At 34.3% G+C, this 16,446-nt stretch overlaps 1 protein-coding gene across 2 annotated transcripts in view; it reads left to right on the top strand.

The window, feature by feature from the left end:
- Nucleotides 1-16,446, top strand: part of MDGA2 (MAM domain containing glycosylphosphatidylinositol anchor 2) — an 836,747-nt gene that overhangs the window by 557,796 nt on the left and 262,505 nt on the right. For both annotated transcript variants that reach the window (XM_032179359.2, XM_032179361.2), the window contains exon 5: nucleotides 2,988-3,120. In XM_032179359.2, the coding sequence (XP_032035250.1) occupies nucleotides 2,988-3,120 (133 nt within the window). The remainder of the gene's footprint in view (nucleotides 1-2,987; nucleotides 3,121-16,446) is intronic.

Below are 16,446 nucleotides of genomic sequence, written 5' to 3'. Positions count from 1 at the left end.
ATATATATATATATATATATATATATATACACACATATATACACACACATATATAGGTATATATACGTATATATATACATGTATATATATACACATATATATAGTGTGCGTGTGAATATATACACACATAAATATGTAATTGCATGTATTATATATTGTTTCATTATTTTATCATATTTATGTAACTCCGTGTATTTGTACCTATATATCATCAGTATCTATATCCATGTGTTTTTTCAGTTGTAATTCTACTGATTTTCATTTAAGTTTTATTTCTTTTGATATGGCTCAAGTTTTGTCTTGAGTTTTGTCCTGATTAATTTGTCTTCAGTTCAAATTTCCTTCCAAACCTAAAAGCGTAATCTAGATAAATCGTTACTAGAGTAACAGACCCGCTTTCTCTTTTACAATGTGCACAAATGTCTATTGATTATGTGTAATAATGTAAGCGAATTTTTCTCTGTGTATTTAAGCTGTGATTATATTTTACTTATTATATTGAGTTTGTAACATTGCCAAATAAATAGTAAATTCTGGAGAAATAAATATATATAAAGCAAACCTTGGGTAGTTACAGTACTATTAACTGAAAAAGTATTAACTTAAAAATTGTCTCCTCTCTGCTAAGCCCTGTGTCAGGTGCCCAGAATATAATGCTGAGAGCAAGACAGACATCATCTCTACTGTCTGGGTACTTACTGGTAAGGGGAGAAGTCTGGCAAGGAGAAGGCATAATTAGATTTCATATATTTAACAAGTGAATAAAAATAATCATGTGAGGTTATGTATATGTTAATTAGCTCAAATGTGGTGATTATTTTACAATGTATATCAAAACACAGTTGTATACCTTAAATGTATACAATTATTTTGTCCATTATACTTCAATAAAGCTGAAAAAAATATTGGTTAAAGTGTAAATCATTGTGGCTTGCTTGCATTCTTAAGGTATACTAAGTACAATCATGAGTTTTTTAGTTGATTGTAGGGTTTAGAGCATTATGATTAAAAATAGAAACAAAGAATAATTGGGGTTGAACATGAGTAAAGATCAATAAAAGGATCTAGCTGAGAGAGAGAGATACTGAATTTATGAATAAGAAGTTATAATTGGATGTAAATTCCCATTATTATAGAAGGAGGAGTAGACTTAAAGGAATATATTTGAAGTTCAATTTAGGATATGTTGAGTTCAGATGTGTCTGAAGCATCAGAATGGACATATTGACAAACATTTGTTATGTGTATCTGAAACTTAAGAGAGAATTCTGGAAATGGGGCTTAGACTTGGGAGTGAGGCAAGAAAATAGAGCTTGTAGTAGAAATTCATCAGCAAGGATAATGCCACCTAATGAAATGTTATAAAGTGCGGTTAACTATGGAACAAGTAGAATTCCATGGAATAACACTAGTTGTATTGAGAGGAGAAAGAAAAGCAAAGAAATTTGAGCAATAAGTGTGACAAAGTTAGGAGAGGTAAGATGTATCACTTGATTTAAAAATTATCTGAGTTGACTAATTCTAGCATATTTTCTTTCAGCTGTTCTTTCTAGCTAAGCACACTTTCTAGGCATTTTATATCATGTATGGGAGTTCTGTAACACAAACGAATAGTTTTATATATGAACTCAAGAAACATAGATTTCTGTGTATATTTGTATCGATACATTTATATTTTCTTGTATGTTAAAAATTCAGTGTTTCTTCTAAACAAAAATTAAAAGGTAGATTTTTTTTTATACCACTGAGGAAAATGCTAAAGGGGTGACTGATTTAAGATTGAATTTGGACAGTTAATGAAAGTACTTATGGCCACAATTCCATGCACACTAGAATAGAGATTCGTTTGACACATTTGCAAAACTGTGTGCCTATTTCTGGGTAAGCTTTCTTGCAAATAAACAGCAGTGTTTTTATGTAGTAAGTCACTAAGTATTCGAGTCCTCCTCGATAACATATGAAAGTATTGCAAGTTTTAGAACTCGACAAATGTTATCCTGGTAAAGTGATGAAACACATTGTTCCATACACACGTTATCTGGAAAAAATAAACATTTTGAATTTTTATAGTATTCCTAATACTATAAAATCATTGCGACACTGTTTTGTTATCAAAATAAGTAAGTTATTGACAAGAAGAACTATTTCGAGATGATGCATTAATGACTTTAGAAGGCAAAGAAAGCCCAGGGGACCTAATTTGAATTGGGCAGGAGACTAAATTTTGTTGTTTGTTCTTTTTTTCCTTTCAACAATTTCAATCCAGTGTTTTTACAAAATCTTTCTTGGTTCATCAAGAGTTTGTTAGATACTTCTGGCCACTTGCTTCATTTGTATCTATCTACATTTGTGCAGATTTACCTGGAGAGTTAGCCCTTAAACTCTTGAGCATGAAATAACAAGAACAATAATAATATAGAAACACTCATGAATGCTTCTTTCCTTCAGTTTTAGATATGTCACCTGTCATTGCTCCATATACAAAATATTTATGTCTGTAAATTTAATTATCTATCATTAGATTTAATTAACTTTGTTCTAACAACCATATTTCATTTGTTGGCTCTTCTTCAGATTCTTTTGTCTTCTCACGTCGATGTCTGAATAGATTGCAGTGTTTGTTGAATGCGCTCCATTATTAAGTACACTGTTCTGATCTTTGCATAATAATTTGCATAACTACAACCAGAAATAGACTTTTCCCCTGAGGAAGCTAGTTTGCAAAGAAAATGTTATGAATTTTCATTGTAGTCTGTTAGCTTTTATCTCCAGGCATACTTAATATTACAGTATTATTTTAAAAGGCAGTGTTATTTTAAGTTAGTTCATTTATAACTTACTTTAAAGATAGGGCATTTCCTTTAAAAAAAGACAGTCTGTCATATTCTGATAATAATATGATTTAATACAATGTAACGTGATGTTTCATTCATTCTGGTTGTGTTGGCTTTTTCTAATGACTTTTTAAAATTTTTTTACATTTTCAGGGTGAAACAAAGATCTTAAAACTGAAGAATCTTCGACCTCAGGACTATGCTAATTATAGTTGCATTGCTTCGGTGAGGAATGTATGTAATATTCCTGATAAGATGGTGTCATTTAGACTGTCCAATAAAACAGGTATGGAATTATCTCTGTATGTTACATGTATCTTATCTACAACTAATCTTTAAAAACTCTCTTTAACTTTTTTAAAGAAGTAATGATTTCTATGGTGTATGTAGGAATAAGCACCTTTATTCCCAAAAAATCCTGGGATATCTGAAAAGCTTCATACATGGACACAGTAAAATGTCATTGTAACATACGCCATGTAATATGTTTGCATGTATAACATACCCTCCTATGGTTCAGCAGTGATAGGAACACTGATTTTGGCTAAGATTTAAATTGTCTTAAACTAGAGAACGCTCTATTTCATATAGTTAAAAGTCATTAAAGTACAAGAACATGAGAGAAAATTAAATTTTATCAATAATCATAAGAAATAGTTGATGGAGGCCGGGCGCGGTGGCTCACGCCTGTAATCCCAGCACTTTGGGAGGCCGAGGTGGGTGGATCACGAAGTTAGGAGATTGAGACCATCCTGGCTAACACAGTGAAACTTCGTCTCAAAATACAAAACATTAGCCGGGCATGGTGGCAGCCACCTGTAGTCCCAGCTACTCGGGAGGCTGAGGCAGGAAAATGGCGTGAACTCAGGAGGCGGAGGTTGCAGCGAGCTGAGATAGCGCCACTGCACTCCAGCCTGGGCGACAGTGAGAGAGTGTCTTTAAAAAAAAAAAAAAAAGTTGATGGAAATTATGTTGCGGAAAAAAATAGAAATATAAAATCTTAGTGGACTTAGCACTTATAAAAGTTAATCTCATCTGACTTAAAAAATGGGAAATTGGATATTGAGAAACAAGAATAAACAGGTTAACTTATAAGAAGTGGTTATAATTACGTTATTCTTTGTGGCATGAAATGTATTGTGCCTTATAACTAATTTTGTTTTTCTTAGCTTCTTTAATTTTTTTGAAATATATAGATACAGAGAAAATTAAAAATAAAATGCAAGTATGGCCTATGGGATGAATAAAAGCATTACTATGGAATGAGGAAGAAAATAACGGGATATATTATTACTTAAGTTACCACCTTGCACTTTAGCAGTGCCTTATTAATTTTTAATATCTTTAGTGTTTTTTGTCTCAGTTTATTTTTATAACTATAGGAACATAAACAGGTAGATTTTTCTTGTCATGTCTTTTTCTGTCATCTGACACGTAATGAACTGTCCTGCAGCAATTAAAGCATCCTCACTGGACTGTTTTGAGAATGAACTAAATTGACATGTGCAAAAATTCTTTAAAGACAAAGATAACCAATAAAATTATATTTAATATTTTTAGTTGTAGATGTGATTTTTATCATTTTACAAGGTCCCACAACTCATAAGAAACGGGGACTAGACTGACTCCAGTGGTTGAAGAGTTATTCTAAATAGGAGACGGACAGCTCTTCTTAGTTTTCATAGAGGTGGAGAAAATGAACTTAAATCTCAGCCAGAATGTTTTGTTAGGAATAAATAAGGACTTCATACCTTAAAGCCAAAAGGGGAAGATTACTAGGAAAAGTGATAGAATTCCTGAGATCTTTTAAAGTAACTGGATGACTTTATTTCTGTGATTATTAAAAAAAAATTTGGCTTAGAAAACAGTCTTTGAATATCTGTTCTATGGAGGGCACAGGAGTGCTATAACTAGAGATATTTTATTTAACCTGTCAGCTTTATGTTGGCATTTTTTATGTTTCAGCTAATATGTATCTAGACTGGGCAAACATAAAAACCTATTATTCACCTTTATAAATTATCTCACAAAATTTTTGATTGATGTTCACTGCAAAATGAGTATTAGAATTATAGTGAGTTAAAAAATATAAGCTAGTACCTATTCAACTCTTCAGTAACTGTAATCAGACATGTCATATGCCTCATACTTTACACATTCAAACTGGGTTCACTTCAGAAATTTTTCCATCTGGTGGTGCTCATAGTTGGAAGGATTTGTGAATTTCAAATAGGTGAAATAATTGAGGTAGCTTTCAAAGTACACAGGGTATAAATTAAGCTTAGAACATCCTCATGCAAATAAGTCTGTAAACTACGAATAATTGCATGCAAGATATTTCATTGCTCTTTTAATAGTGGAAGAGGAACATAAGTTACTATTGCTGTAATCAATGTGAAAGTCAGTTGCTCCTAGTGATTCTTACTGTTTTGAATCTCTACGTGATGTATGTAAAATTACTGTATTTTAAACTGTTGGTTTGCAAAAATGTCAAGGAAAATGTGTACCTTATTGAGAAGAGAAAATTATAAATATTGTAATATGTTTGGTTAATCTTCTCTGTAAACCAATGTGTTTATGAAAGTCTTACTTTAGAAATTCTTCTTGCAATGAATGTCAAATAATTGGCTAATCAATGAACTTTTGGTAGAGACAAAATGCCACTGGAACATCTCCACAATCACATCAACTTTTTAATTGCAATCAGTCTATGGACCTGATTTGCACAATGCCCAAATGATACAGGATGTAAAGATGGAAACAACGTATACTAGAAGTAAAAATGTCTAAAACGTTCTTACTGCAGAACAGTTACACCATGGAGTAAGTTTTCTGGCTCCATCCCATACCTGCTAAATTAGACTTTCTGGCAGATGGCCTGGCAATGTATACACTTTAAACAAGTTTAAATAATTACTTTGGTTGATAATAATATGTAGTCCTTGTTATCCTACTGTTTCCATGAGCCCATTCCATTTTGTGAATAGAAATTAATTTTCTAGAACTGCTTCGAAAGGCAGTGTCTAGGTGTCATGATAAAGTCAATGTCATCTGTAGAATTCCAATGATGTGGTTTCTTAACTTTCCTACTATGAAACAGTATTGTGGTGGAACTCGTAATTGTATGTCAGCCAGAGAAAGTGTTAATTAATTTGTTGACTCCAATTTCTTGTTTGGCATGCTATGAAAATGCCTCCTGCCACAGAAGTGTCATTATGTATCACACCTAATCTAGCTGTCTTAAAATTTATCAAGATAGTTCATAGAATTTTATAAAAGATAAAGTGACTTATTTATTTATTTATTGTCATGCACCCTGACCAATTGACACAGTGCTTAGGAGGGTGTAGAAGTTGTTTTGGTTGTTTCCCTATTCGTATTTGGATAAAAAGGGGACTCACCTCTTGATTGGTAAATTATTTTTTAAATTTATGTATATATTTAACCTGGGAGCATAAATTCAAATTGCCATGAATATATACTCCTTGACTGATAAATTCTTAACGTAGCTGTATTTCTCATAGTTTATTAAAATAAGCCTGTTAAAATTTATCAGTTTAGATGGCAATATAGGTGTATTTTGAAATTATCATAATTAGGATAACTGAGTATAAATTATTTTAAATTTCTCATATTATGTGTGTTACCAACACTAGGACACATAGAAATTATGATAAAACAAATTTTATTTATTTTAATGAATTTCAAGCGCTTATGACTTGATATCTCACAACTTCAAAGGCAAATAAGAATTAAGTGGGTTATCTATGTTAGGATGAAAAACATATTTTTTACCTGCTTGAGAGGTTATGAAGTGTACAAAAAAGGGATAGGTGTGGCTCATTTGGCCTAATTATGTAAGTCCCTTGATTTAGTCTGCTCTACTTTAGCATTTATAAACATTATCTAATTAAGAGATCATCTTTAAATGGGATTTAATTCAAGGAACCAAGCCATAAAAGTATTACTGGCTATAGAAATAGAGGGAAAATATATATCTTTCTCCTCCCTCCCTCTCTCATTTGTTCTTCAATTTTTTTTCCTTTCTCTTCTCTGTTTTTTTTTTTTTTTTTTCTTTTTGTCTCAATAAATTTTCATGGAAGAAGATAGAGGTCAAGAAACGTCTTTGTTTCCTATGTTAGGCAACTATTATCTCTTTTTATTATTTTATGTAGCTCTTAGGAAAGTTACAATATAAATGTCCAGCAATTGTTGTGAATTTCAGTATAAAACCTTTTGCCGGGCGCGGTGGCTCACGCTTGTAATCCCAGCACTTTGGGAGGCCGAGGCGGGCGGATCACGAGGTCAGGAGATCGAGACCACGGTGAAACCCCGTCTCTACTAAAAATACAAAAAATTAGCCGGGCGTGGTGGCGGGCGCCTGTAGTCCCAGCTACTCGGAGAGGCTGAGGCAGGAGAATGGTGTGAACCCGGGAGGCGGAGCTTGCAGTGAGCAGAGATTGCGCCACTGCACTCCAGCCTGGGCAACAGAGCGAGACTCCGTCTCAAAAAAAAAAAAAACCTTTTGTATACTGTTATCTATTTATGATAGTTCTCTTTATGTTTAGAGGAATTTAACTAACTTACTTAAGCCTTATGGAAAAGAAAATATTTTAGTTATATAAATTTTGATAGCTGTGGGCATGAAACAAAATACAAAAACAATTTCTCTTGTGATATGCCACACCTATGGTCATAGACAGCCAGTGTAAGTGCAAGAGGAAGTAGCAGTAAAGATTTTGCTGTAACCTGCACCTTAGTACTAACATCAGCCATTTTCCTTAGCCATATGAATTTCTCTAGCCTCTTGTGTTTAGATGATCTTCATAGCATCTAGATAATCAAGAGAATCATTTATTAGAATCTAGATATGCTAGTTAACCATCGATAACAGTTTCTAAGGACTATTTAGGTTTGTGAAAATAGATGTTATATGTATGATGATGTCCTATGTTAGTCACCTTGGGCTGCCATAGCAGAGCACCACAGACTGAGTGACTGATACAGTAGAAATTTATATTCTCATAGGTCTAGAGGCTACAGGTTTAAGATCAAGGTGCCATCAGGGTTGGTTTCTGGTGAAGGCTCTCTTCTTGGCTTGAAGATGGCTGTTTTCTTGCTGTGTCTTTATATAACTTTTCCTCTGTGGGTTCATGGAAGGAAAGAGAGAAAGCTCTAGTGTCCCTTCCTCTAGTGTCCCAAATATGGACACTAGCCATATTTGATTAGAGTCTCATCCTTAGGACCTCATTTACCCTTGGTTACCTCTCTGTAAAAGCCCTATCTCCAAATACAGTCACACTGGGAGACAGGATTCAGGATATGAATTTGGAGGGAAAGACACAATTCAGTCTATAATACTCCCAAGTTACTGAATGTGGACTTTATATTTAGGATTGCTTTTCCTTAAAATTTCAGACATAAGTTTATAATATATGCTAAATCAATGCAAGAAAATGAGTCAGATGTATTAAAGAGCCTATTCTTCCCTGGGAACTCAAATTAAATAAGTGACTCTATTGAGAGCATTTATGGCCCTGTGTTCTTAGCTTTGGGGAAATAAAAAGAACGCAACTCTAAAGGAAGAAGGTAAGACGAAATTTTAGGGCGAGACAGATGTCACTCCTGTAATACATCATGAATTTTTAAAAGCATGGTCAAAAGATTACAGCAGGGACATAAATGATAAGTCAGTGAACTTGTGCATTATTCTTGGATTTTTTTTTTTTTTCTGAGTTTCTTCTTCACTGAGGGCAAAGCTAATATGTGAAATGGAAGAAAAAACATTGGACTTTTCACCTTTCATGCTCTAAAATATTGGAAATATGGGTGCTTTAATATTTTTTTTTTTTTTTTGGAGACGGAGTCTCGCTCTGTCGCCCAGGCTGGAGTGCAGTGGCGCGATCTCGGCTCACTGCAAGCTCCGCCTCCCGGGTTCACGCCATTCTCCTGCCTCAGCCTCTCCGAGTAGCTGGGACTACAGGCGCCCACCACCACGCCCGGCTAATTTTTTGTATTTTTAGTAGAGACGGGGTTTCACCGTGGTCTCGATCTCCTGACCTCGTGATCCGCCCGCCTCGGCCTCCCAAAGTGCTGGGATTACAAGCGTGAGCCACCGCGCCCGGCCCTATAATTTTTATCATAGATAACAATCCAGGTTATCTGAACAACAGTGTTTACTACTACAGCCAATAATGGAACAGAACAAATGTTATTAGAATATTGTAGATATAGAGAATAAGATGTTCCCTATAACTCTTTTGCATAAGTTTTAACTTCTTCAAAAGTCTAAGGTTTAAGTTTTGGTTCCGAAATCTTTTATGATGTTACTAATAGTTAGCTTCTCTAAACTTATTTTTCGCCTTCTTAAAAATGAAGAAAACATTTTTGTTTTGAAAAATAATAACACATGGGCATCTTTTGGGGAGAGCATTATTCTGCCTACAGCGTATAGCTTCAATCATGGATGATTAATCTTGAAATAAGTTCATGATCATTTTATGGATGACTTTTGTCACTGCATATGTTAGATATTAGTATTTCCCACTAAAATCTATAGAAATGATTCATATTCTAGGTATGTTTATATCCTATTAGGAAACAAGTGTTTAACATAAATACAAAATATTTTTTATGAAATTGATAATGGTTTGTTAGCAAATAGAAGAAACTTGCAAGGTTGCTGACATTCAGGAGATTCTTCATTTCAGTGCTCTGTCATTTCCTAAGGTAATCAAGCACATATAGACCTATTTTCACTAATGTTTCTTCAGAAATGTAAAAATATAGATGATGACAAGGCAGCAAATCTTGAACAGAAGCAATGGTCATTAAGAGGTTTGAACTTCGGTTTTCCTAACGCAGTATCTAGAGCAATTAGATGACCCAGATTTTTAAAAATTCTATTACTGTCGTAAAAGGAAGTTGGCATGTTGCTGGGATCTCCCTACATCTGTGCATTTTGTTGTCCCAGCAATGAAATTTTTCTATTTCTTTATTCAAATGTATCTTGAGACTATGGGTTCTTAACATAAATATACCCCATAAACTAGTAACTCTCCCAGAAGATATCATAATCCAGATACAATAAATAGCCTTAGTCAAATGAAAGGCAACACTAAAAGCCATCTCACAATACAAATACTTCGGACCATATCAAATAATCTGTGTTTTAGCAAACATCTAGGATATTCATTGATTATATTTTTCTAACTTTAAGTATGTATTATTTTTAATATGCTGTTAGATTATAATTATAATTGAAAAATTTAAAATATTCATTAGAAAATCTTGCAAAAGTTCAGACCATGTATTTTATATTTGTTTCAGTATATTGGGTCAAGGATATGCTAAAATAAAGTAATAGAATTTTTTATACTCCTAAGAACAATTAATTTTTAATTTTCAAACTGTGGCTAGATTATGGATTTGTAGACCACAACTTGGTTCTTTTCAGAGTTTTACTGGTCTAGTGAAATACTAAGAATTGCATTATCATAGGCAAGAATTCAGTTGGTAGAAATGCATTTTACAATTTCTTCATGGTTTTTGAGCTAGCCACATATAACTTGTGGCTTAGAATAGCTCCATGATCATTTACTGACAATTTGCTTTTATAGGTTACTGGCTCTAACAAAGGAGATACAATAAAATACAAAATATTATTTTCTTAAGTTCATGTAGCCGGTCAGATTACTTATTCACTCCAAATACTAGGAAAGATTATGTCAAAATGTCATGTTTAGGCAGGGCAACCATCCCAATTTGCCTTGGACTCAGTGGAAGTCCCACATTCTGGGAAACCCAATAGTCCCCCCAAAACAAAACCATTGGTCACTCAGTGAACTAATCCACTATCCAGCCTACCTCCATTTAATATTCAAGTCTTAATGTCGGTGCATATGGAACCTTAAACAACTCTACCTAAAGAAGCATTATTGAACAAGAGCTGTGTGTGGATTCTGGTTCTCTCTACAGTAGAGTAGTATGATCAATTCCTTCAACTCTGTGAATTTGCTTTCTGCTAAATCATGTTTATGAGGTGTTTTAGGGTAGGTAACATAATGATGGGAAGAGAATGCTCACAATAAGATTTCACATTAATTTAGCAAAATAATGACAATAACAACAATAACAAAACACAGAGGAAATGAGGTTGTGACAAAGGAGTAGATGCAGCCCGTTAAGTACACAGCTGCCCTTGAGCCCCAAGGTCCATGGAGCAAAGTTCAGGCGTACAGAATTTGAGAAGATTAATACCTGATTGTGCTATTATCCTTTTATACATGGGTCTTACATGATTATTTCTTAAAAATTAACTGACAGGTTATTTCTGGACCTAATGCACATATTTGAATGAATCTTTGAAAATATTTGTGCTATCAATATTTCTGGTAGAAAAAGTCACTGTCAGGAAGATTTTATCCTAACTTAAGAGAAGATGCATACCCAGCCACTGTTTTTCTCCAAGCTGTAAGGCATTTATAGTACTAGTTTCCCCAGGTTCGTATCTCACTACAGATATTGTGAAGATAAAATTAAATTATTTGTTTATAGTGCCTGGCAAATAGTAGGCTTTTAGTTATGGTGGTGGTAGTGGGTGTACTGAAAATATCCTTTGTGAAGAAAGCAAAGAGGCTTTCTAAAATATCATCTGGCTCATCAATTTTCCATTTTCTTTCTTATTTAGTAAAAAGTAGAATCTATCTACTAATATATATGTTTCAGAAGTAATATTAAATCATAGCTAAATCCCAAAATTTTGTAAGTAGTTGGCAAAATAAGTAAATATAAAATATTGTATATCCATTTAATGTACATTATATGACTATTATGCATGTTTATGTTTATTACATTAGTTCTGCTGAATTTTCTAAAGCCTTTTTGGAATATTGTATATTTACTTTCTTAATGAAGAAACCTAAACATGCTCTTGTTGTGTCTGAAGGCCAAGCATACTAATCAGTGCCAGGTAAATGCAATTTTTAAAAATATTTTAGTAGGAAAGTAGAAAGTGTTTTTTATCTCACCAAAGAACACTTACAGGATACATCTCCAAGTTATAGACAAGGCAAAATGCAAACAGCTGTCCTTTGGCTCAGTCATAAATGAGTGAGTTTTTCCCCCGATATTCTGATATGATGAAATACATTTTTGTTAAATCTTCATGCTAAAATGTTTATGCTTTCAAAACATTTTCTGATGTTAGCTACAGTCATAGGATTTAATAATGTGGTGTAGCTAAATTTAGCCTTGGGGCCACTGTTAATATTACAGAGGCATGTGTACCACAACTAGGCATGATTTAAAACATCCACATTGGTTTATGTGGAGCTTTTAATTAGATCAGGAAAAAATGACTCTATGTGGTAGTCCATATTGCAGAGATTGTGTATCCAGTCCATTGTTATGGGGACTAACAGGAGAGAAGATTGGTACGCTGGAAAATAGTGAACAGGCCGAGTATCAGGGATATATTAGCATCAACCTTTAACTGTACATCTGGATGCAGCATGTACTTTTTGTCTGCAGTTGTGGCAACTATTTCCAAAGCATCACAGTAATTTCAGCTGTTCCCTCAATTTCCAGCTTCTGCAAAGTGCCTTCTAAGAGCCACCTTTATATTTATTTTTCTCTTTATAACAACATACTCTTCTTGCAGCTCCTGTTGCTGAAGAAAATAGGTATGTCTAGTTGTTTAGTAATATGCTTTAGTTCATATTTCAAAGGTATTTCTTCCTTCTACCTCCTTTTAGTCATTCTGCTTTAGTTGCTGTATTCTACTGTATAATCATTTATGGATTGCATTTTCAATCACATTCTATCCAATAAATCTGCAGTTAGTCAGCAGTATTGATTTTTGATAGGCACCCTGTGTCATAGGAATTTTTTTTATTGGAACCTTGCCCTCATGTACTGGGGACCTATTGCCTTGGTTTCACAAGCATGGAAATAATCAAGAAACAAGGTCTTGGATTTTGGTCACAAACAGGTGTGACAATTGAAGTTACTCTTTACATTTTTACTTTAAGAAGCTACTCTTAAAGTTTTTTACTTTGATTTGGCATTATGACATTGTACTCAACCAAGGAAAAAGTAGGATTTGTAGTCTTCCCGTTGAAGCGTTACTGGGCAGTAGAGTTGGGTCTTTTTAGAAAATTCTTCAATACCAATTTTCTTTGTTTTGCTGGCAAATGTTTGTAGTTCTGAAATGACCAAATAGAGGTAATTTTATACAGCTTGATTTAACAGGCAACAGTAGATGAGAATCCTTCAAAATGATTGTCACATATTAAGTGCAAATTAAAATACCTATGTCCAAAGTGAAGAGAGAAAATATTAGGCACCACAGGAAAGACATAAACAAAACTATTGGAAAAGCAACAGGTAGTATGGGTTCTTTATTTATCTGGGATTTAATATACAAAGACAATTGTCTTGAAGGGGAAAAAGGAGGAAAAGAGACTACATTTCTTCTATTCTTAATATGTTTTTCTAATTCCCTTGATCAGGAATACTTAATAAAGTCCTGTCTTACTGCATATTGTCTTTCAAATTTAAACTTAGTTCAATGTGAAGAAAGCCGTAATGCTTGTGGCTTTGTTTTTTCATTTTGGAATCATCAGTAAAAAGCAATCTGATGTGATAGCCATATAAAATTATGATACTGTGAGCTGTACAGAGATATTATATTACATTTTAAGGAACTGGAATATTCAGTGAATATGCATGGTCTGCACACTAAACATTGTGTGTTTAAGCAAAATGTTAGATATGAATACAAGTTTAATAAAGCATTATTGTATGCGTACAGATCCACAGTTAAAGAATACGTAGGGCCTGGCCTGGTGGCTCATGCCTGTAATCCTAGCACTTTGGGAGGCTGAGGCGGGCGGATCACGAGGCCAGGAGATTGAGACCATCCTGGCTAACACGGTGAAACCCCGTCACTCCTAAAAATACAAAAAATTAGCCAGTGTGGTGGCGAGTGCCTGTAGTCCCAGATACTCGGGAGGCTGAGGCAGGAGAATGGCGTGAACCCAGGAGGCGGAGCTTGCAGTGAGCCGAGTTCGCGCCACTGCACTCCAGCCTGGGCGACAGAGCAAGACTCCGTCTCAAAAAAAAAAAAAAAAAAAAAAAAAAAATATGTAGGCTGGACAATGGTGGCTTACACCTGTAATCCCAATCTCTGCTTTGGGAGGCAGAGGCAGGAGGATTGCTGAAGGCCAAGAGTTTGAGACCAGCCTGGGCAATATAGTGAGACATCATTTCTATGAAAAAAAAATTTAAAAAGTATCCAGATGTGGTGGTGCATGCCTGTAATCCCAGCTACTTGGGAGGCTGAGGCAGGAGAGTCACTGGAGCCTGCCAAGTCCAGGCTGCAGTGAGCTCTGATCACGCCACTGCACTCCAGACTGAACGACAGGGTGAGAGATCTTGTTTTTTTGTTTTGTTTTGTTTTTTAATAAAAAAAGCATATATAATATGGGTCTAACTTTCAAGTCATCGGAGAGTTAAATAGGCAGATCAATACATATAGACATTAAGAACTTGGAAAACATAAAATAATTCTATCTTGAAAACAAATGGTATTTTTTGTTTTTGCTCTACAAGGATATTTCAGTAGCTCATTAATTAGATAAAAAAGAGAAATGTGATGGTACCACAATCTGTATTGAAAATACCAGAAGTAGAATTTGAAAGCTGTATTTTCAGTAGCTTCGAGAAATAAAATATTGACAGAGAGGAAGTGAATTCAGAGGTGATCCAATGTTTTATGCTTCATTTAAAAATAGTTTAAAAAGGTTTTATTGCTTTTTAATATTTCCTTAAGCAATATTCCATTTTGTGTAGTAACCTATTTAGTTCTTCTATATGTATTCCATTACAGTATTATCTTATTCAAAAAATAAATACCTCCTTTATCATGCAGCAGCACTGTCCTAGAACACGGCAACTATCTGCTCTGGATGTCTGAAATCCCTGATAAGAAATGTACCTCGTTGAATAGTTAGGCTTGAATTGGCTCTTGTTGAAATTAGATCTGTGATAGCAGTACTAAGCAGCATTAAGTATTTATGGTAAGTCAATAAGTAGTGACGCCTACTACGAGGTCTGTAGTTTAAAATTGCCATTTTATTCAGGTAAAACACTTTTTTATGGCCTTGTAATTCAGTTCAGTAAATTGGCTTCTAACTGCATGCAAAACTTGGAACTAAATCCCTCTCCTTGGCACATTTATTTTTTAAAACATGGTTTTAAAATTTTATTTTATTAATTGCAGTAAGAAGTCAACATGAAATATATGCTACGAAAGTTTTAAGTGCACAGTACATTATTGTTGACTATAATTACAATGTTGTACCACGGATCTCTGGAGCTTATTCTTCTTGCGTGACTTAAACTTTATGCCTGTTGATTAGTAACTCCTCATTTCCCTCCTCACTCAACCCCTGATAGCCACATTTCCACCCTTTGATTCTATGATTCTATGAATCTACTTTATCTGAATCTGTGATTCTGCTTTAGCTACCTTATATAAATGCAATCATGCAATATTTGTCTTTCTGGCTCATTTCACTTAGCATAATGTTCTGAAGGCTCATCTATTTTGTCACATATTGCAGACTTTGCTTATTTTTTAAGGCCAAATAATATTATATGTACATACCACATTTTCTGTATTCATTTATCAGTTGATGCACACTTAGGTTGTGTGCACCTCTTGACTATAGTGAACAGAGCTGCAGTGAATATAGGAATCCTAATAGGTCTTTGAGATCCTGATTTCATTTCTTTTGGAAAAATAAGCAGTCCTGGAAGTAGGATTACTGGGTCGTATGGTAGACACAGTTTTAATATTTTGAGGAACCTCTATATTGTTTTCCATTGCAGCTGCACCAGTTTGCATTGCACAAAGCTTCCAATTTCTTCACATCCTTGCTGACACTTACTGTCTTTCTTTAAAAGTAGTAGTCATCCTGACAGGTGTGAGTTGGTATCTTACTGTGATTTTGTTTTGCATTTCCTTTATGATTTGTAACACTGAGCATGTGTTCATATATTTAGCCATTTGTGTGTCTTCTTTGGAGAATGTCTGCTCAAATCTTTATCCCATTTTTGAATCAGGTTATTTGTTCTTTGTTTGTTTTCTTTTTGCTATTGAGTTTTGGGATATCCTTAAATATTTTGAAATTAATCTCAATTGGATATATGGTTTGCATTTTTTTCCTCCCACTTAATAGGCTGTCTTTTCACTCTATTTTTTTTTTCTTTGCAGAACCTTTTTTTTTTTGATGTGGTCCCGCTTGTTTATTTTTGTTGTTGTTTCCTATGCTTGTTGTGTTATATCTATGAAATCATTCCCAAGATAAATGGAATGAATCTTTTCTTCTATGTTTTCTTATAGTAGTTTTATAATTTCAGGTCTTATATATATATATATATATATATATTTATATATATAATGAGTGCGTGCTCTGTCGCCCAGGCTGGAGTGCAGTGGCGTGCTCTCGGCTTGCTGCAACCTCCGCCTCCCGGGTTCACGCCATTCTCCTGCCTCAGCCTCTCCGAGTAGCTGGGACTACAGGCGCCCGCCACCACGCCCGGGTAT

This window comes from Hylobates moloch, unplaced genomic scaffold, assembly GCF_009828535.3.
Source record: "Hylobates moloch isolate HMO894 unplaced genomic scaffold, HMol_V3 SCAFFOLD_16, whole genome shotgun sequence".
NCBI classification, from domain to species: domain Eukaryota; kingdom Metazoa; phylum Chordata; class Mammalia; order Primates; family Hylobatidae; genus Hylobates; species Hylobates moloch.
The sequence above is the reverse complement of the archived record's forward strand: the minus strand, read 5'-3'. Positions and strand labels throughout refer to the sequence as shown.